A 20,423-nucleotide genomic window follows, 5' to 3' on the forward strand; every position below is an offset into this window, starting at 1 on the left:
AATTGAAAGTATCTTTCTAAAGTCAACGGTTGTATAGAGATATCTGCTGTGCAAACAATTTGAGACAGCTTGTATGCATTATAATAGGAGGGGATTGAAGTCAGAGTGGTGCGAGCCACATTTTCAGAAATGCGATCAAGAAGTGCTAAGCTGTTGGAAGAACAGTCTCAGCTTCAGTTCGCCACAAGATTGCGAAATAACAAAATTTTTAATGTCCCTTTCAGACCCGAGAATTCATTTTTTGAAATTTTCAAAATGGTTTTGTGTGCATTTTTGATACTCAAAACAAAAAAAAAACAAAAAAAAAGTAAAAAGAAGAGCATTTAAAACAAAGTCAGAAAATCTTTATTTTTTTCAATTTTTTTTTCAAGATTTCAATTTTTCTGTTTTTTGTGAAGAAATAATTCACTTCGTTCAAATGTTTCCAACCAAGATGATGCAAGGCATATTCATCTCCGCATACAATTTTTTTTTCTAGAATTTTATTGTTGAATTTTACGTAACAAATTACACTTTCCCCGGAGACACTTTCTCGTTTAAGCCATGTCAAAAAAAATCCTTGAAAGTTCAATGTTAAGTGCTGCCCTCTGACTTTAAGCCCCGGAAGTTCACATCCACCATATTTTTAACTCAAAACTTATACAATTCTTAAAGTCAGGGCTTAACTCCCTGAGGTCAAAAGATAAAATTGTACAGTGAGAAAAATCAACCACCAACCACATTTGTGGTACCAGGGACTACTACTGAACCATACGTGCACCTCGTCCATATTCCTCTGCGGAACTTCTAACGAATTGGTACATGTTGGAATGTGCGTGTACCTGTAGTGAAACCTGGCGTGAAGATTGTTTCTGTATAATGCTTGTTGTGTGTAGTGCTTCCACCTGCCATCAATTTTTCTAACTATGAGTGAAGTGTAATGGTTGAATAATTGTATTGTTGTAGGAATGTTACTCTCTGTGGCGAGAATTTTTAAAGGGAAGATCGGCTCGCATTCGTGCCACGAAGTTGGGAACCACAGAAAACCAACCTCAGCCGACCACCACTATGACGGAAATAGGGGTTCGAACCCGGATAGCACCAGGGACTGAAATCGATGTGGGAACCTTTGACAAAAATGCTAGTATAGTGAAACCTGTCTATAACGATACTGTAGGGACTATATTGTTATAGACAGGTTATCGTTGTTGACAGTTTGAGCATTTGCGCTATTCTCTATTGAATAGGAATTCCGCCGGGACCAAAGAAAATATCGTTATAGGCAAGTATATATTGTTGTAGAGAGTATCGTTACACACAAGTTCATAGTATAAACGTTTTTCTCTAAATGAGGATTGTTCGACTTACACCACTCTGACTTTAACCACCTCATATATAACAGTAAATATTAATTTGAAGAACTATAACGTGATTGGATTTATACGGTTAATAGGTTGACCATATCACGAGAAAAATACGAGAATGTTGAATTTCAGATATATGGGGGAAATTTTCAATTGCTGCTAAAAACGATGCTAAAGCCGAACAAAGTTGGCCAATAATTATAGTTAATTATAGCAAAATTCAATATTCGCCAATAACAGGATAAAATTCGCTAATGGTGGGAAATGAAGCCCTACTGTGAATAAAAAAATATCCCACGAAAATTTTAACATAAAAAAAGCATGTGATATGAATATTTAAAGTCATAATTATAATATAATTAATAAGTTGGAAAAATAATTTCAATCCTTGATTTTACTGAAGTTGTGTTTCGTTCAAAACATGGAAAAAGAAATACAAAAAAGAACACAAGACATGTTTATAAAAAAATTCGGGACGGCCAGAATTACGGGATTACTCCGGTAAATACGGGTCATACAATTACCCAAGTTAAAAACTAATATTTTTCCGGAAACACAAAAACTTAGTTTGTAATTTTGTCATTGAACTCAAACGAAACCGCTTTCCTATTAAAGTCCAAGAAACATCAAATTTAAAACGACAACCGTCAACCAATCACATCGCAATTGATAAGACTTCATAGGAACTAACTTCTACAGGTGTCTACAGGTTACAAAAAAGCTTGTCCATTGCTGTACATCGAAGGCGAAGCCACTATCATAACTACTATATATTGGCAAGAAGAAGAAGGAGATCAATTGGTTGTAGCCTTGTTTTTTTTTTTTGCTGTTGTTTCCGATCGACCGCATTCATTCCGTTTGACGAATGGGGAGTTCCGTTCAATGGGCGACTATGCGCTTGATGGCGTTGCTGAGTCGGAACGCTTCGAGACACAAGCTGTCAGCGACTGCCTGTAACTTTTGTGGGGAATCCAGGACCTGCACCGATTGAGTGATCGGATCGTAACGAACGTCGTAGCTTCTGGAGAGGTGCTGGATCACATATTGCCTGTATAGATATTGAGGAAGGAATAAGAAAATTTATATTCGAAACTGTGATTATTGTTATCAACGATATTAATGGTTTTAGTTTACTTTCACCCACATAAGATTAGTTACATGATCACTTTAAACATATACAAGCTGTCTGCAAACAGGGCTGCAACTGGGGATGGGAGAGCAAGCGGGTCTGGTGCCCTGGGCACTGGAATAGAGGGGGGGGCGAATTCCCCCCCTTTAATTGTTCTTCCTACATTACATGAAGTCACCAAAATGCATGCTTGCCTTGGGTGGCGAAGTTTCTAGTTGCGGTCCTGTGTGCAAATGATTGGATCGGTTTCAAGATTTTATCGTCGGCATATGTGATTTCGATTACATACTGGATCAAGATGTGATCTCGAATTTCACAATTAAATCGAAAGACTCGTTTTTTTTTTGGTACTGCTCCAGTTATCGAAACGCCTGTAAATTGGCTATGAAAAAATCAGTCAATCCTTATAAGGGATTGGTTTAAAGGTTATAAAAAGTCACCGCGCAAATCAAATCACAAGCACAAATAGGAACGCCAGGATATAATCAGAAGCATTCCAATTTGCGCCAATGTGAAAAAAAAAAATCGCTCAATGGTCGTCTCGATAACCAACTTGTATACTTGATGCTATAATCATACTACTACCGCTTCACCGTACACACACCTCGTGCACATTCCTCTGCGGAATTTCTAATTAATGCGGCTAACGCGATATGTATGTGTGAATATACGTGACCCTGAAGTGTTTTTGCTGCCAGAGTTGTACTGATTTCATGTTTTTGCTAGTGCTGCCATCTGTCTGTGGTTTTAAAGTGAAGATGGTAAACTTGAGTTTTCATGCTATGCAAGTATAATGTTGGAGGACTGCCTACTCTCTGTGGCCTTTTCGAATGGGCAATTATCATGCTGTAGGTGCCCGATAAGTGGCCCTTCATAGATTCTGTGATGAATTTACAGCCACACGTGATGTGACATAGCCCTAGGGAATTCGACGAAAAACATAGGATGATTAAAGTCCGCAGTTCTGGTAGTCACAAACACATAGCTCAACATTGAAAGAAAAGCACGGGGACAGTTGTTGCCGTATTTGTAACAGAAATTGGTGATCCTAACTCTCGAAATGACTTCCAAATGTTTTTCTGTAATCAGGTGTTCAAGTATTCAGGAACATCGCGATAGAATTGGATGGAGCATCTTTCTGTATGTCAAGTCCAGTTGGATGAGTCGGTTCTTTTCAACATTTCTAGATAAAAGTGCAATTTCCCGATTGTAAGACAATCGTCGCCCTTTTTTATAGCCAAAAAGCACCGAAAGAAAAGGAAGTATTTTTCTTCTGACACCAAATTCTATCTCCAATATTGCAGACATTAAAAAAAAGAATCTAGAAATCACTTCAATCATTTGTACACACCCTGAATTACATATAAGCTTAACCTGACACGCTGTGCTAAATCTAATATAAACGTCTATGTGGTTGATGATTATTGATTGATGAAATTGAATATCTCAACTCGTGAAAGATCGGCAATACCAGATTATCTAAAAGTCGAAGTGTATCGTGGCTTGGTTTCACGCTAAAAATATTTATTGTTATTTAGAATTTAACTTACAGTGTTCAATAAAAAATTTTAAACAGTTTTAATTTCATTATGATTCATGAAAGGTTATTATTTTAGTGACTAGCACTGATCACGACGTTAAAGGCAGGAACACGCTATTCTGACGTGACGTGGAACCACGCCACGTCAGAGTAGTGCGTAGGCACCTTTAGCATCCCGTTTTTGTATTACAAACCCAAACCATCACCTGAATTTTTCCTTAGCATCATCGAAAGATTCAGCGACATAATAAACGTCTTGATAATCTTGATCCTGGTAAGGTTGTATTGCCGTGAGTTTCGGATCAAATGGACGATGATCTGGTTTATCGGATAAAGCATGCTGCATGAAAATAATATTATATTATAATACCCAGAGAGTAAAAAAGCAAAATAACATAAATACAAATTGTAACATTTCACGAGTTATCTAGCTAAAATCAAGTTACAAAGGTTTTTAACAGCTGGCTGATGCAAAGATATATATTCTTGGAAATAGAGGAAATTCAACTGCCCCTGCGTTGAATCGCACCCACGTCCTTTCACTTTCTGGGTGAACGCCTTAGATCACTAGACTACGAAGGAACGAATAGCACAATCTTTCCTTGGAGTTCGTGTGCACTGAACGGGATCGTACATGGACGGTCGGATACAATTCAGGCCAAAGTTCACAATTGCTGACGATGCCACCAGATGGCGAGTTATCCGAGGATGACGTCACTTTGCGCTATCCACACACACACACACACACAAAGGTTTTTAACAGCTCGCTGATGCGAAGATATATTTTATGAATGACAGTAACGTCATCCTCGGATATAAGCCGTCTTTCCAAAAACATATCTTCGCATCAGGCAGCTGTTAAAAACCTTTGCGCGCGCGGGTAGCGGAGAGTGACGTCATCCTAGGATAAAATCAAATTACGATTTATTTAAAACAATTTAATTGACATTTTCATGAATCCTACACATGAATACATGATATTTGTTATTTAATAATTATATTCTTTCCTTATTCGAATTATTCAAACAATTGCAATTTCCGTACCCTTCGACATTAGTCACAGGATTAGCGTTGGTGATTATTATTATTTTTAGTTGGTAATACTTAGCTGATTCTTTTCTTAAACGAAATGTTAAGCTGATTATAGCTTGGATTCCGTTAACGAAAAGCGATTTTAATTAAAAAGTCGAATGGACTTTTTCCCGTTTCTAACCCCTTTTGTGATTTTCCACGGGACTGAAAATAGCACACGATCTAATCATTTAAAAAAGGTTTTTCCCCCTTACATTGTTCAAACTGAAGAAAAAACACTTCCGATCCGGCTTATCTTTTTTTTTGTACTGTGTACGTACAATGTATAAAATTTTAGTTTATTCAGAAATTTTTGAGAACCGAAGCTGAATCGATATGTTGTTGCCGGTTTTCACTGAATAGACGATTATGCTTGATTGAAATGGGATAATTTTACTGATTACAATGCGTTCGAAGTATTTTTAATGATTAAACAGTACTAATAATTAGCTATACCTGTAGTTCCCCGTATGAAGATAATAAACCAGCGCCATATGCTTTCTTTACTCCATCCTGGAGGCATATACCAAACTCAACGGTAAACCAATAAAGCTGAATGAAGTAAAAAAAAAAAACACATTCAGTTTTATCTGGCATCGATAATAATTGGGAAAACTGAACACTTCCTTACTATATCATGAACCGGGGTTGCCTTGGACCCAAAAAGTTAACATTTTTGTACATTTATTACCAAAGGATAACCTTAAAAACATGAGTTATGCTGATTACCTAATTTTTACTGCTTTTATGATATTTTTCTAAGATTCTAGGCATTTTTTTCTTCAAACCAAAATTATAATTTTATGTACATGTTACGGTAAATGAGATTGATAAGGGTATTATGCATAACCACCGAGCATTTTGTTAAGTTTGATAAATTTCCCTAAATTAATCACTTTTACCAGCGATCATACATAGTACCTAAGAATTGTTGGTAAATTTAATAAGTAATAAAAATTATTACTTTTACTGGAGATTACGCATAATCGTCGTTGATAAACATGATAAATTGTACTATATGATATACTATTCGTGATAATTCATATATGTATTGTATCATTATATCAGGGTCCGACTATATTCGTCACACTTGCTAGAGTCTCATTTGGAATTTTTTAACTTTTATCAAATTCAGCAATTACACTAGGCTGTTATGGATGAACACAGATGAAGGCGATAAATTTCAAGTATTAATTAAATTTACCAACGACATTTAGCTACTATGCATAATCGCCGGTAAAAGTGATAATGTTTTCAGTATTTGTCAGATTTACCAACGACTATTGTGTATTATGCATATTTTCTGGTAAAAGTGATAAATTTATCAAACATACCAATACGATTGGCAAGTATGCATAATAACCGTCTTATCACATTTACCGTAACATGTATATAGTGGATTATTGAAATTTAGGTTCAAGTAACCCCGAGTTTTGGGTTACTTGAACACAAGCTACATTTCTTATGAAATAAACAAGTTGAATCAAGTTAGGACCTGGGATCTGGCAATATAACCCCAGCCAACAACCATAATTTTGATTTAAGAATTTTTATGTAATTTGATAGTAAATTTCAAAATGCATCATAAATTCTGTAATGGTGAATTAAATATTTTATCACCATTTTTCATATCTGTTCTACTTAGTCCTGCTAAAAGTGATTAACGTATGAAAAAGCTTACTTTACATTGTAACTCAAAACAACCTCCATTTTATTAACTTTGATGGACTAATTTTCTTTTTTATATCACACTTCTCTACTAGTTGTTTTTAGTCGTTTTTTCTTCACTAGTAAAAACGATTGGATGTCCAGGTATGTGTTTAATAAACCACTCTCGAATCTACTTTTTATAGTAGATCTACTTATTTTAAAGTGGGCTGATGTGTCTTTCTGAGACGTTTCTCCTGATCTTACAGCATTTAAACACTCTTCTAATTTTTCAGCTGTTAAATTCGCTTACTTTCTGCTACCAGGAGTAGCAGCTCTTGTAATTTTCGGAGGTATTTTTGGTTTCAGATCTGCAAATAAATGTATATGAACAGCGCGGCTAAGCCAGTTAATGAAAGAAAATTGACAAAAAATGATGATATCAACATTAATTTTTACGGTGAAATTCGAAAGTGTGTAATTAAACATATAGCTAGGGGTTGCTTGGAAACACTTGCTGGATATGGGTGCAAGTAACCCCATCTTTAGTTGTTTTTTTGCATACTATTCATTACAGTACTTACAAGTTTTACTGCGTTAAGTTGTTCTCTGTCAAGCTTAAACTATTGTTATTTTCTTAAGGACTACATTTGGAATGTAAATTTCTCTTTGCTCTGCGTGTGACTACAAGGTGCAAAAAAATGAAGGTAAAAGTTTTCGGGTCACAAAAATTTGTGTTTTGATCACAAAGTAACGTGACCTGAACTAAGAAAAAGCGGGAATTGTGGGAACGTAGTTTAGCACCTCAGGCACTAGCAAGTGATGCTACCTGTTGAAGAGATCCAGAATCAGGCCTATATTTGCATAACAGCAGACCCCAGGAGTGATTTAAAACATTTTTTTTTGTCTTGTGTTCAAGTAACCCCAGTTTAAAGTAATCGAATTATTGTGCCGTTCTTATGAAAGATGGATGCTATACGATGATCTACCATTATAACGAGCAGTTGTGTGGCCGTGTGGAAATCGTGAAGGCTCACAGGCGGCTCAGTGGTGGACATCTGATGTTGAATTTCTGTGTGGTTTTCCCATCTTTGAGATGCAAATGGGGGAGGGGGGAGGTGTCATTTAAAAAAAAAATCTCTCAAAGAGCAATCCGGTTAACAAAGTTTATAATTCACGCAAAATCATGAAACAGCAATTGTAAATCGCGTTTCACTTACCGTAGCGAATTTCTCAATTTCTTCATCCGAAGCTCCAAGAGACGCTAATCCGATCTCTTGTGAAAACAATGCAAACACAGGGTCAGCTAACATCGGAATGTGACCAAGTAATTCATGGATGCAGTCCCTGAAGCAATACGAGAAGATTTATGACACCAATGGGTACAATGATAGTGTAATATACAAATTAGAAAAGAAACACATTAAATTAGGAAAATCCTCGAAATTGACAAGTAATTTTCGTAATAATTTATTTAAATTCCGAGCTTTATGAAAGATCTTTTAATGAGGTGATGATTTAATCCTCTAATATATAAAAATTTTAACAGTTTATAGAAAATTACGCAATCATTTTTATTACACTAATTTCTGTTTTGCTTGATTTACTTACGGTTCTGGAGAGTGGTGAGGCGAAGAACTATGTCTTACATACTGCGTTGACTGAAACACTCGGAAAGCCAGACTTGCCAAAAAATCTCTTGCAGTCAGGAGACCTGCAGCAGGGCGGACTTGAAATCCAGTGCGTTCTACATGCATGAGATCGTGACGTGAAAGCGATTGATAGAAATGTTCATTTAATGAGAAACGAAACACAAGAAAGTGCTCCATAAGTCATTAAAAACGTACTGCATAAGGAATGTGAACCCAAAATTAAATTAAAATATGAGAATACAGTGATACCTCGGCTAACGGAAGTCATTCGTTCCGGAATCATGTTCGTGAGTCAAAACGCGATTCCCCATACGTTTTTATGGAAAATCGTTCATTTCGTCCCAGGCGCTGCTCAAAATTTAAAGACAAGTCTTTTAACCCTCCAGTCGCGGGTGGTTTTTTTGAGTTTTTCTGCTCAAAATCACGAGGTGTTTTTATCCACTACTGCTTACACCAGCTCTGGTCATATATCGCCATTCGGCAATTTCCAACCAGTGGAGTTTGGTGGGAAATGAAGGCGCCATCTATCAGTGGTCGCCCCAGGATAGGCAGGTAAAGAACTTGTATCTCAGGATTTAGGCCCGGATTCGAAACCGTGGACCTCGACGGTAACCTTCATAGTGGAAGACGAGCATCTTACCCCTGTGCCACTCGGGCGCTTGTTTTCGTTCACAGTGTATGAGTTACTTACCCCGACCCGGCGAATGTGATTCGCCATATATAGAACGTATATAGAACGCGACACACGCGAAATTTTACAGAATACATTAAACGTGAAATAGTACGGGGTAAAAGTATCGTATAATATGGGAGAAGCTCATATTTTACTGATCGACATTTTTTTTAATGAGGCGCGCATAAATTATCCATTTTTTTAAATGTTTTTCCAATAATTTTCTTACGGAAGCGTTTTTACGTAGCTGGATTCTCCTATTTTTACTTTTTGTTTTTTCATATTTTACGATACGTCCTTACGTCCGATACGTACGATTTTATCTTAGAATAAACAGTAGAATTTTCCCCCTTTTTTTGACATTTTTCCTGAAACCATGCATGTACAGTGAAACCTCGATGTGACGATACTCTACGTACCAAAAAAATATCGGTGTACAGGCAACCCCAATTGGAAACGGCTACAATAGAGAATAGGCAATTCCCCCAAACAGGGTTTGAAAAAATATTGTTGTGTAGTGATTCATCGTTATATCGAATATTGTTGTAGCGAGGGGTTTCACTGTATATACTATTGGCAAAATATTAGTCAGCTGAACAGGTTTCAGAAAAATGCAAAAAATAAAAATAAAATAAAATAAAATACAATAAAATAAATAAATAAATAAAATATTGTCTATTATATAAACTGCAGCTCCAAGAACTTGTACAATAATTATAAAATTAACTCAACAATAGACCTTACTTTTGAGGAACCTGGAAACATCTTCCAGCTGAGGAATATTATCTTCTCTGTAACCACATTCCTTTTCCAGTATCTCAAATACATCATTATACTGCTTGCAAGCGTGCGTTTTCAGCAACGATTTAACCTCTTTATAAACGACTCCCCTAAAAAACAGTAATATTTTCATGAAGATTGATATCAAAGAAACAAATATTGATTTTTAAAAAAAAATACAGTACAATAAGTCTAACAGTTCACGATCACTTAGAAAATTGTCATCATAACGGACTCCTCGTTGTAAGTGAATATCATTATTTTGCTCTGTGAGGTTGTAAAATTGTAGAAAATTGCTGCTTTATCTGAATTAAAACGCCTTTTAGATCCTTTTGTTGCAATATCAACGAATGAACAGAACGCCTAGAAGCTAAACAATAAGCTCATGCTGTCAAATGTGGAATAGTGACAATTATCCTACTATATAGAAACACATATAATTTTATTTATATATGTTATGTAGGAGTATTTTACGATATCTACATAGCACTGAAAATTTTTCAAAAATTTTCTCACCACGTCCGAGTTTCCTCTGATGTATAAATGACTGTCGGTATAATATCGCCACTAGAAATTGGACGAAAAATTAATAAATATGTATAATTATGGTACTTGAAAAAACTAATATTAAGTACTTACTAGAAATATAAATTAATATTAAACTGTAGTTTTTTATATATATATATACTAGAAATTGTGATACTAAATTGCTCTTACTAGAAATTATTATTTGACATAAAATAAAATGCACATTTGTTCAGATTCATGTTAATTTGTCTTCTCAACGTCTTTCGGCCTCTCCGCTAAAATTTTAAAAAATTTAGGTCCTGCACAACTCTGATATCCATATTTACTACGAACACTTTTTCTATTTCCTGCCATATGGCTGAATAATTTGATATTCAAATTCGCATGTATTTGTATTATAAACATCTTATTTTAAAATATATTTTAGTAAACGTTTCGAGTTTTCTTTGAGAATTTAACAGTATGGATTGATCAGATATCTTAATACAGGCTGTCTTATAAATTTGGATGGATCGTAAAAACATCAACAAATTGACATACCGGGAATCGGTTTGAGCCCTTAAACTTTTCAAAAAGTTAATTTTTTTTTTGGCGTGAGAAAAAGAAATAATTTAAATTCTCACAGATATATAGCGCTAAGTTAATAAAGTACATGAAATGCATCTAGATCATGCAGCCAGTTTTCGTTTGAGAAGTAAAAACAACATAAATGTTTGGTGTGTGCCCATCTCCATAATACCTGAAAATCATTATGGATTGAAATAATATTGTCTAAAATTAATCATTAAACGACTTGCGTAACAGTATGTCGTAGTCTATAGTAGAGATCTCACGGTGTATGACATCTTTCAACTCAGACAAGGTGGATGGACTTCAACCTTTTTCAGCTCATGGCCCCCGATGGTTCACATTTTTTTTCTCGTTGCCCCCTGTCCTATCAAGGGGCCCCCATCTACCCTCATCCAAGAGTGTGGTACTTTCTATTTTTTTATTATGAATGAAATTTTAATAAATCAGGTCAATCTCTAGAATCCTGGCTAGGCACAGATGCAAAAATGGTGGATTATCATCCCTCCCAGGAGTTAAATTATATGGTAAAAACGGATCTGTGTAAAATACGGGACGATCCAACGAACATGCATAATAAATCGAACCTCCCAACACATCAACCGTTGCTCTGGCGGCCCTCCATACTAAGCTGGTACTAGATCTGGTACTATGATTTTCACATGTAAGCTGTTCTTTCATATGAAAATCATAGTACCAGATCCCATATAGTGCAGTCCCTCTCCCTCCATTATAGACATGAAGACCAGGGTGACATTGATAATGAGCAAGGGTTAAGATGCTCCTGGTTCTATGGACGGATCTGATGAATTCTGAAAGTAGTAATATTTTTTAACCATGTTTCCCTTTTAAAGCTTTTTTCTCTTCACAGCTCTCTATGACTCCTTTCACTACCTGTCGTGGATCACCTTTCTTCTGATTTTCTCCCGTGACCCCCCCCCCCCGCACAAGAATATCCCAGGACTGCAAGGGAGCCATATGGCCCCAGGTTGAGAACCACTGATCTATGCCATGCTATCGACAATGACATGCTGCACGCAAGTGTAAATGGTTTTCTAACGCGATGTCTTGCGTATTTTCTCGCATATGATGGTGGACACATTGAACATTTGTGTCGTTCAATATCGTTCCCAAGTAGTGTTTTCAACAACCAAAAAGTCTCTAACTGGATTCTTCATTGAAAACAACTAGAAACCGTGCTTAAAACAACCAGAATTGATTTTAATCATTGTATAGATGACCATAAAACGAACCTCCCGTGTTTTCACGAAATTTACTAATAGACACTATAAAACAGTATTTGTTTTTTTTAAAAAGACTAGAAAATAACTAGCAACTAGATGGGTATTTTTTTCACCCAAAATGGCTAAAAAAAAAAAAAAAAAGACCAGATCTAGTTGGAAAATAACTACAAAGCAATACGCTGTTCCTATGTGAAAACGAATGCTTGCTTCATAATCCAGATGCATTTCATGTATTTTGTTAACGTGGTGCTATAGGTGAGACTTTTGATTATTTCTTTATATGTCAAAAAAAAAAACACTCTTTGACAAGTTTAAGGACTCGAACCGCTTTCTGGTACGCCAATTGGATGATTTTTTGTGGTTTTTTTTAGAATCCGTCCAAATTTATCGAACAGCCTGCGTGTATTATCTTTTCCATCAAAAATTCTTTTATCATCTTAGATTTAAAAAAAAGTCAAATCTTTTCACGCGTATTTATGATAAGATTATGACCCTAAAAAAGTAAATAAAGAGTGTGGCTTACGTTTTCATCATGCGAGCAATAGGTTTCGGATAGAAGTGATAAAGATAATACAGAAATAGCTGAGTGCCATCAGATAGAGTTCACGGCGACACACATAGATAACTTCTTTAGATATCAACCACGTTTCTGTCCTGGTGTCGATCGATATTTAGCGATTAAAATAAATATTTTCGAATATAGGAATGCTCGTGGGTTTTGATTTTTAATGAAATGAATAAATTTTGAAAAAAATCCCATTTAACGGGTATCTTCCGGAAGTCGGGATAGATGTACAGTCGGGCCCGGCTTTTTGGGTAACGCGGATACCCCGCTTATACGGTTAAAATCCTCTGGAATCGAACACCAACTATCGAGCAACAATGAAAAGTAAATCTTTTCCCCAAGTCATGATGGGGAAGACAGGTAACGAGACAATCCTAGAAGCGGCCACCCGACAACTTCAAACAATATATCCAGATGTCCCAGTCTCTTCAACCCAATCCACACAAGATTCTCATAAGGTAGCAGCACATCCCGACTCTCCTAGATATCGTGATAGACCAATTTCCAAATCAGAGATAAGAAGGATTATAGACAATTTAGACAATAACAAGGCGCCTGGATTGGATAGAGTGAATAATCGAATGACCAAGGCAATCAACAGATCCTTTCCAGATCTACTGCACACCTTATTCAACAAGTGCTACTCGATCGAATGTTTCCCAAGTCATTTTAAAATCGGAAAGATCCTCTTATTTCTTAAAAGAGGCCGTAACCCCAATGACTTGAGGTCATATAGGCCAATATCTTTACTCTCCTCTGTTGGTAAAATATTGGAGCGAATTATAGTTCAGCGCATCATGTATTACACGGAAAGGGTTGACTGGTGGCACATTCATCAGTATGGGTTCCGACAAGGCAAATCAGCTGAGATGGCTTTGGAAGATATGATGGTAGAAATTAAGTCTCAGCGAGACAAAGGAAACGATGTAGCCGTCATATCTTTAGACATTGAAAGTGCCTTTGATAACATAAGGTACGAATCTATCCTTCGCCGAATCGTGGAAATGCCTGTCCCTCCACAGCTCAAGGCAATTTTGTGTGACATTCTTCACGATCGACAAGCTGCGATTGTGACTGACGCGGGATCGACTACTAAATATCTGCAAAAGGGAGCACCACAAGGGTCGTGCTCGGGTCCTCTTTTATGGAATCTAGTTCTCGACGAGCTGTTGAAAATGGAGTGGCCAGCCAATATCCGTGTCCAGGCCTTTGCCGATGATATACTTGTTATTGCGTCTCACCAGACGATCAAAGGAACTGCAGAGCTAGCGGAAAAGGCGCTCCAATCCATCACAAATTGGTTATTATCCCATAGCCTTTGCCTGTCGGCGAGCAAAACGAGATTTCTCTGGATCTCAAAGAAGCGCCCCCCATCGATTTGGATGATGGGAAAGACAATAAAAAGAACTACGGTATTGCAGTATCTAGGAGTTTCCATTAGCCAAGATCTCAAATGGGAGTCCCATATCCAGAAAATGAAGGATAAAGTTGCTGCTACCCTGCAGAAGATGCGACTTATGGCCGGAGCAAAGTGGGGCATTAATCAAGAAATGCGCAGAATCCTCTATTTGACGGTGGCAGAGCGAACTATGGCTTACGGTGCGTCAATCTGGTGTGCATCGCCTCAGGTACAGCTTTCAAACAGACTGAACTCAATTCAGAGAGGATACCTGTTGTACACCTCAGGAGCTTATAGTACAACCCCGACAAATGCTCTCCAGACTATCTTGGGCCTCCCTCCGTTGAGCCTTAAAATGGAGTTTCTAGCTAAGTCGGCTCGCCTACTCCAGCTCCGCAAGACAGTCTCAACGACGGAAAATACATTGGATCCTCAGGCATATGAACGAAAAATAAAGGGTTGGTCATCCCACCCGTCAGTCGGGCTGCGGAACAGCCAAATACGTTTTGACGAACCAGAAAACGAAGGTGAGCTGCTTCAGTCATCCACACTTATATACTACACGGATGGATCAAAGTCGGAAAAAGGGACTGGAGCAGCATACGTTAAGACTAAAGGTAAACAAGTAATAGCCCGATGGTCGGTCAAGCTAAAGGATGATAACTCAGTGTTTCAGGCTGAGCTTTTCGCCATCTACAACGCAGTCTTAGATGCTTCTTTACATCGAAAAGCTGCCCTAATTAGATCTGACAGTCGCTCTAGCATACTGGCGGTCTCTAATCCTCAGTCTAGTCATGAAATGGCTAGGACAATAAGACAGCTTCTCTGCAATCACACCAGAATAAGCCTCTCTTGGGTAAAAGCACATATAGGCCAATGGGGTAATGAATTGGCGGATACCACGGCGAAGGAAGCTACCGAATGCGAAATCATTACAGGTGATCTGCTGCTTCCCGCATCACACGCCAAAGCAATCCTATGGAAGGATCTAATGAATAAATGGCAACAGAGGTGGGATGACAACGCAGAGCCCGGTCGATCAACTCATAGGATCCTGCGACATGTAATGCCTCGGAACCATAAATGGTCACGTGAGATGATTATGTTCGTAACGGGCCATGGTCCATTTCCGGCTAACCTTCATAGGTTCAAATCAATCCCCAGTGATAAATGCTCATGTTTGGCCATAGGCACGCCTCTTCACTACGCAACTCTATGCCCCAAGACAACGGCTTTCCACTTCAGAGAGCCAGCTGAACATCTGCGAATACCTTGGCTTGAGTGCATCCTGAAGCGGGAAGATTCGAAAAGTAAAATACGTAAACTGGTCCGCTTTCTAGAGCAGCACCCTGAGGATATCAGAACTACAGTCCCGGAGCCAGAACCAGATAGAGAGCCACCTATGCCAGTTAGGAGATCCACTAGACTACGACGTCAACTACACCCAGACAGCGATCTCGTACATCTGTTTAGAGAAGAGGAAGAAGAAGAGGAGCCTGAGTAAGTCGAGAATAGTTTGATCCACGCTGGCTTATCGAAAAGCTGGATACAGGCAGCAATTACTGACGAATGTCTTTGGACTAAATCAAACTACACGGTGCAGTGATTAGATCAACCCAGCAGTAGATTGACAGCTTTCATTGATGTGATAGTTACTGATCCAATGGAAATCCCTGAAGAGAAGCAGATCAAATTTTATCAAGAACTATTCCCGATTATGACGATTATTATGAGATTTATAACCTGTGATTTACAATTGTGATTTATTTACAGAATCACCATTTTTCGATTACAAATTTTATACTTGTTTACTGGCGAGGTGCGTAATGGCACCTGCCCATGTATGTAATATATCTTTCTCAAGATCAATAAATGGTTAGGTTTCCCCGGAGGCACCCGAGTCCCCAGGGACAATGTGCTTATATCACTGAGTGTGACAGAGCCTGGGTGTCTCTCGGTTCCTATCACTATCACTGTTGCATGAAGCTATAGCGTTTGCGCAGATATAGTTAAATTTTAACTTTTCGTTAGTGCCCTTTAGAGGCAAAAATTAGGATTCCCGTGCAAATTCTCGGGAAAGTCAATTTCGGGAAGAAACGGATTACTTTGTCTGACACGGGCATGTCAGGTAATTGTTCAATAGGGCAATTTCAGCACCTTCTCCCCGCGATCGTTGAACATTACGCAGAGCGCCGAGCTCAAAAGAGCCCTATTTTCCTTCATATTGGAGTAACACAATATTGCATTGGCATAAAATATGGCACAAAATGATAATATTTGAAGGGGCTAAAAGAGAAAAGAAAATAATGTTTAGTTGCGGAAAATTGCCTTATCCATCAATTCGTGAGCATCATGATTGGAGATCTCTCTCAGATGTTGGTGACACGAGCTTTCTTGTTTCTTGAAGTAGTCTCAGCTAGTTTCTTGATGTGGGAATCTCGGATGGATATGAGAGGGAATCGAATCCATAACCTTCGTTATGTGCGTCTAATGATCTAACGGCTGCACCAATTGCGGATGTGGGCTTCTGGTAAAATTATGTATGTCTATTATTAAAAGTCACAGGAAATATGTTGGCACCAACCAACAGTCACCAGAGAAACGTACGTCAATCACGCGCATGCGTATTTTGACAATGTTCAAAGTGTTCAACACTGCAGTGAGCCGCTTCTCAAAAATGCGTTCACCAATGGTGCGGCTGCCATGATCACGCATGCACGCACTCACACAAAGGAGAGAATCGCCGAAGGTTTTGAAAAGTGTGAAAATTTCTGCTTCAAAAAGCTGGTTGCACAGATGGCAGTAAAGTAACAACATGATGTTTAAGGCACTACAAGCTATGCAGAGGGTGATTCAGAGAATATGGGAAAAACTTTAAGAGGTGATAGTACACACCAATACAAACAATTATCATCAACAGAATGCATGGTCTAACATGAAACGCAAACGCGCTAGCGCGTTTCGAAACGGTCGCTCCGCAAACGTTAAAACGGCATTCCTGTTGAAATTCATCGGGAGAAAAAGAACACCATGCATGCAAATGTAACCTGGGGAAGAAGAAACAACCATATCCAAATCTGCGTCCCAGTGACTAAAAGGCGCTGACGCCAGCCAGCTCTGTGAATTTATTCCAGCATGCAACCGTTCTAACAGTTGTAACGCACGGGATAATGGCGAACATTAGTAATACTGAAAAAGCAGACATACATTTCATTTACGGAGCTGCAAATGGAAGTACCACAGAGACAGCACGAATGTACGGTAAGCGTTTTCCCCACAGACGGGGGTTGCCCAATCCGAAAACATTTGCGTCGGCAGCTGTGCTAAACGGGATCCTTTCTTGCTTCCCGGTCCAATGCAGGTACGCACCTTTTATTCACTGTGACACACTTTTGCATACGGTTTCTTCTTTTTTTCCCAGGTTACATTTGCATACATGGTGTTCTTTTTCTCCCGATAAATTTCATCAGGAATGTCGTTTTAACGTTTGCGGAGCGGCAGTTTCGAAACGTGCTAGCGCGTTGGCGTTTCATGATAGACCATGCATTCTTTGATGACAATTGTTTGTATTGGTGTGTACTATCACCTCTTAAAGTTTCCCCCCAACTTTTCTGAAACACCCTGTGTAAGACTTTTTATAAACTATATTAACGGTATGAAACGGCAATTGAATTATTCCCGATAATCGTATACCCCATTTAATCGGATATTATTTGACACAACCGTTGATATCTCCGTTTAAGTGGGGCCGACTGTAGATATCAGAAGATACGATAGATATTTTCAAATTTTAATATTAGACGAATGGAATCATCATGACAATTGAACGGACTGTACACTGAAAGATCAATGCATATACGTAATTTAATTGAACAAGAAAACGTCAATAATTCGTGATGATCTTCAAAAGGAACTTACTATTTGTATTCGAAAGCTATTTGTGCGATTTCTTTTCTCCGAGCTCGATAGACTTTGTCACAGAAACCCTAATAGAGAATTAAGCCAAAGAAGACACATGAACAGCTTTTCTTACCACGGAAAATAATCATCTGACATCACTGTTATTTTTTAATTACTATTGGAAATACGAGGGCTGTTTGGAAAGTAGTGATACGTAACGTATAGGCAAAAAAGTAATTTTTTATTGCTTACTTTTGCAACGTTAAGTTTGACCATGATTCTTCAGCTTTTCTCCTCGTGGTCTTTTGCCATTGCTACGCTGTCTTGTTCGGATAGTAAGTGACGCGAACAGCGGTGATGAGAATTGGGAAGTGCGTCTGGCATACATTTTTCTAAAATGTGAGCGCTCGTCAGATATTCACAAAGAAATTATCAATGTTTATGGTAACTGAATCGAAAAAATGTAATGATGGCGTGCTGGTATTTCTTTGGAGGAAGGACTGAGTAGCAATCATCAGCAATCGTGCCATACACATTCATCAAAAATCAAGAAGCTCAGAACCTTGATTTCAGAAGAAGAAAATCACTTCTGGAACAGTGACGGCATTTTTCGGATTTGCTTCATGCCTCCCAGAATCACAATAACTTTGGTCTCAGTGACTTCCATTTCTTCTGAACGAAGGGAATCTTAAGAAACAGACAGCATATAAAGGAGGACGATTTTTTATCGAAAAAATGAATTTAAAACGTGGTTCCGGTAGTAAGCGACAGATTTCTACCGGGCACCGGGTACACAAAGTGGTGACCCAGACCAAATTAGTGTTGGGACAATGGTGGAAATTATGCAGTTAAATATCGCATAAACTAACGAATAATTTGAAGTAGATGTTTTGTCAAACAAAAATGTTTTGAATAAACACTAGCAGTCGTATCTTTACTTTCCAAACACCCCTCGTATATTAAGGTATGCAGGGCTAAAAAGAAATTCGGAGTAAGTGGAATCAAATATATTTTGTAAAATTCAGTTACCTTTATGGAATCGTTTCTGGTGGAAACTATTCCTTTTCTTTTTTACTCACGCTATTTTTCAGTAAAAATGTGCTTAGTGTACTGATTGTGTTCGTACAAAGTTACAAGATTTCATTTTGAAAAGTTACTTTTTTTGATCACGTTACTACCTGTGCTCTTTCCGTTGCAACTATTCCTGAAGGTATGAACCAGCCTGATATCGGTTTTTCAAAGTCATATCCATCCGTTCTAGTTTTTTACATTGCAATATAATTATGATATTTCTTAAAAGAAAGCAGGTAAGGTGAGGGTGAAAAGAAACCCAACTTTGTACCTACATTCTTATCACCTTATCTATTACACTATCTTACTCTTTTATTTGTGTTCTTTTACTTTTTTTTCTAACGTCCGGTTAGGTTAGGACAAGGTTACTACATTTACTGCCGATTCGTCAAACAAACAGCATTCAAATTTCTTGCTAATTTGCTTGTAAGCGAAGGAGTTAAAACACAATCAGCCGTAGGTTCCACTTACCCCACTTAGTCAAGATAAGTGAAACCCATTGTTCCAACAAAACGTTAATCTCTTGAAAATAGGAAATCGCAAAAAATAAATTCTTAACATTAGCCCTAAAAAGAGCACAACTTCTACTTATATTTTGCAGAAGTTTTGTTGACATGTTCAATGTAGACGCTAGATTGAATTAGCACTAATGAAATTGAGGGTTTCACCTACCCCGATGTACTACTTTATACATTCGAAAGATATACATAATTACCGGATGATCACTATCCAGTTCGGGTTCAAATTTGGTCATAATATGAGTGCAGTAGTCCAAATCGCTTATATGACGTGGGAACCATGGATCTGAAATTATACAAGATAGAAACTGATGTCATTTACACGCTTATTTCTTGTCGAAATTTACTATGGTTTATATCAGTGTTTCTCAAATTGGGACCATATGTCCCGCTTGCTGCCCTGAGCTATAGTCCTCTAACCACGAGATGAGACTTGGCTATGTCATGTCATTTGACGTCGAATGATTTTATTCAATTATTTTGGTAAAACCATTGTGCAATCGAGAATAGCTCGTCAACGACTGAGCATTCACTACTAGCTTGTCTTAGAAGGGAATAGAATCATCCGATATGACATGCGTGCCGTAGCCAAGTCTCAATTCGTAGTTGGAGGATTATACTCCGGGAAGGGGTCTACGGGGAAAAATCAAGTTGAAGGGAAGCCATGACAGGCTGTTAAATGGGGGAGGGGGGGAGGGGCACAAAGCGCTGTGAAAAAAAAAAATGCAGATGTAAAGAAATGAATCTTTAAGTGAAATATAGTGAGAAAACATGCGACTACTTTCAGAATGAAGCG

The 20,423-nt window shown here is 37.9% G+C and overlaps 1 protein-coding gene across 1 annotated transcript in view; it reads right to left on the bottom strand.

Moving 5' to 3' along the window:
• Window positions 1–2,153: 2,153 nt before the first annotated feature.
• Window positions 2,154–20,423, bottom strand: part of ple (tyrosine hydroxylase ple) — a 45,145-nt gene continuing 26,875 nt past the window's right edge. Inside the window, exons 5-13 of the mRNA XM_089243246.1 lie at window positions 19,825–19,913; window positions 18,057–18,124; window positions 10,352–10,402; window positions 9,800–9,945; window positions 8,342–8,477; window positions 7,951–8,077; window positions 5,540–5,635; window positions 4,219–4,352; window positions 2,154–2,391 (exon numbers count right to left, since the gene is read on the bottom strand). Coding sequence (XP_089099372.1) covers window positions 2,223–2,391; window positions 4,219–4,352; window positions 5,540–5,635; window positions 7,951–8,077; window positions 8,342–8,477; window positions 9,800–9,945; window positions 10,352–10,402; window positions 18,057–18,124; window positions 19,825–19,913 — 1,016 coding nt within the window. The 3' untranslated portion in view covers window positions 2,154–2,222. The remainder of the gene's footprint in view (window positions 2,392–4,218; window positions 4,353–5,539; window positions 5,636–7,950; window positions 8,078–8,341; window positions 8,478–9,799; window positions 9,946–10,351; window positions 10,403–18,056; window positions 18,125–19,824; window positions 19,914–20,423) is intronic.

Source organism: Pholcus phalangioides, unplaced genomic scaffold, assembly GCF_987345545.1.
Source record: "Pholcus phalangioides strain wild (caught in Gottingen) unplaced genomic scaffold, Ppha-v1.0 ptg000015l_1, whole genome shotgun sequence".
Classification (NCBI taxonomy): domain Eukaryota; kingdom Metazoa; phylum Arthropoda; class Arachnida; order Araneae; family Pholcidae; genus Pholcus; species Pholcus phalangioides.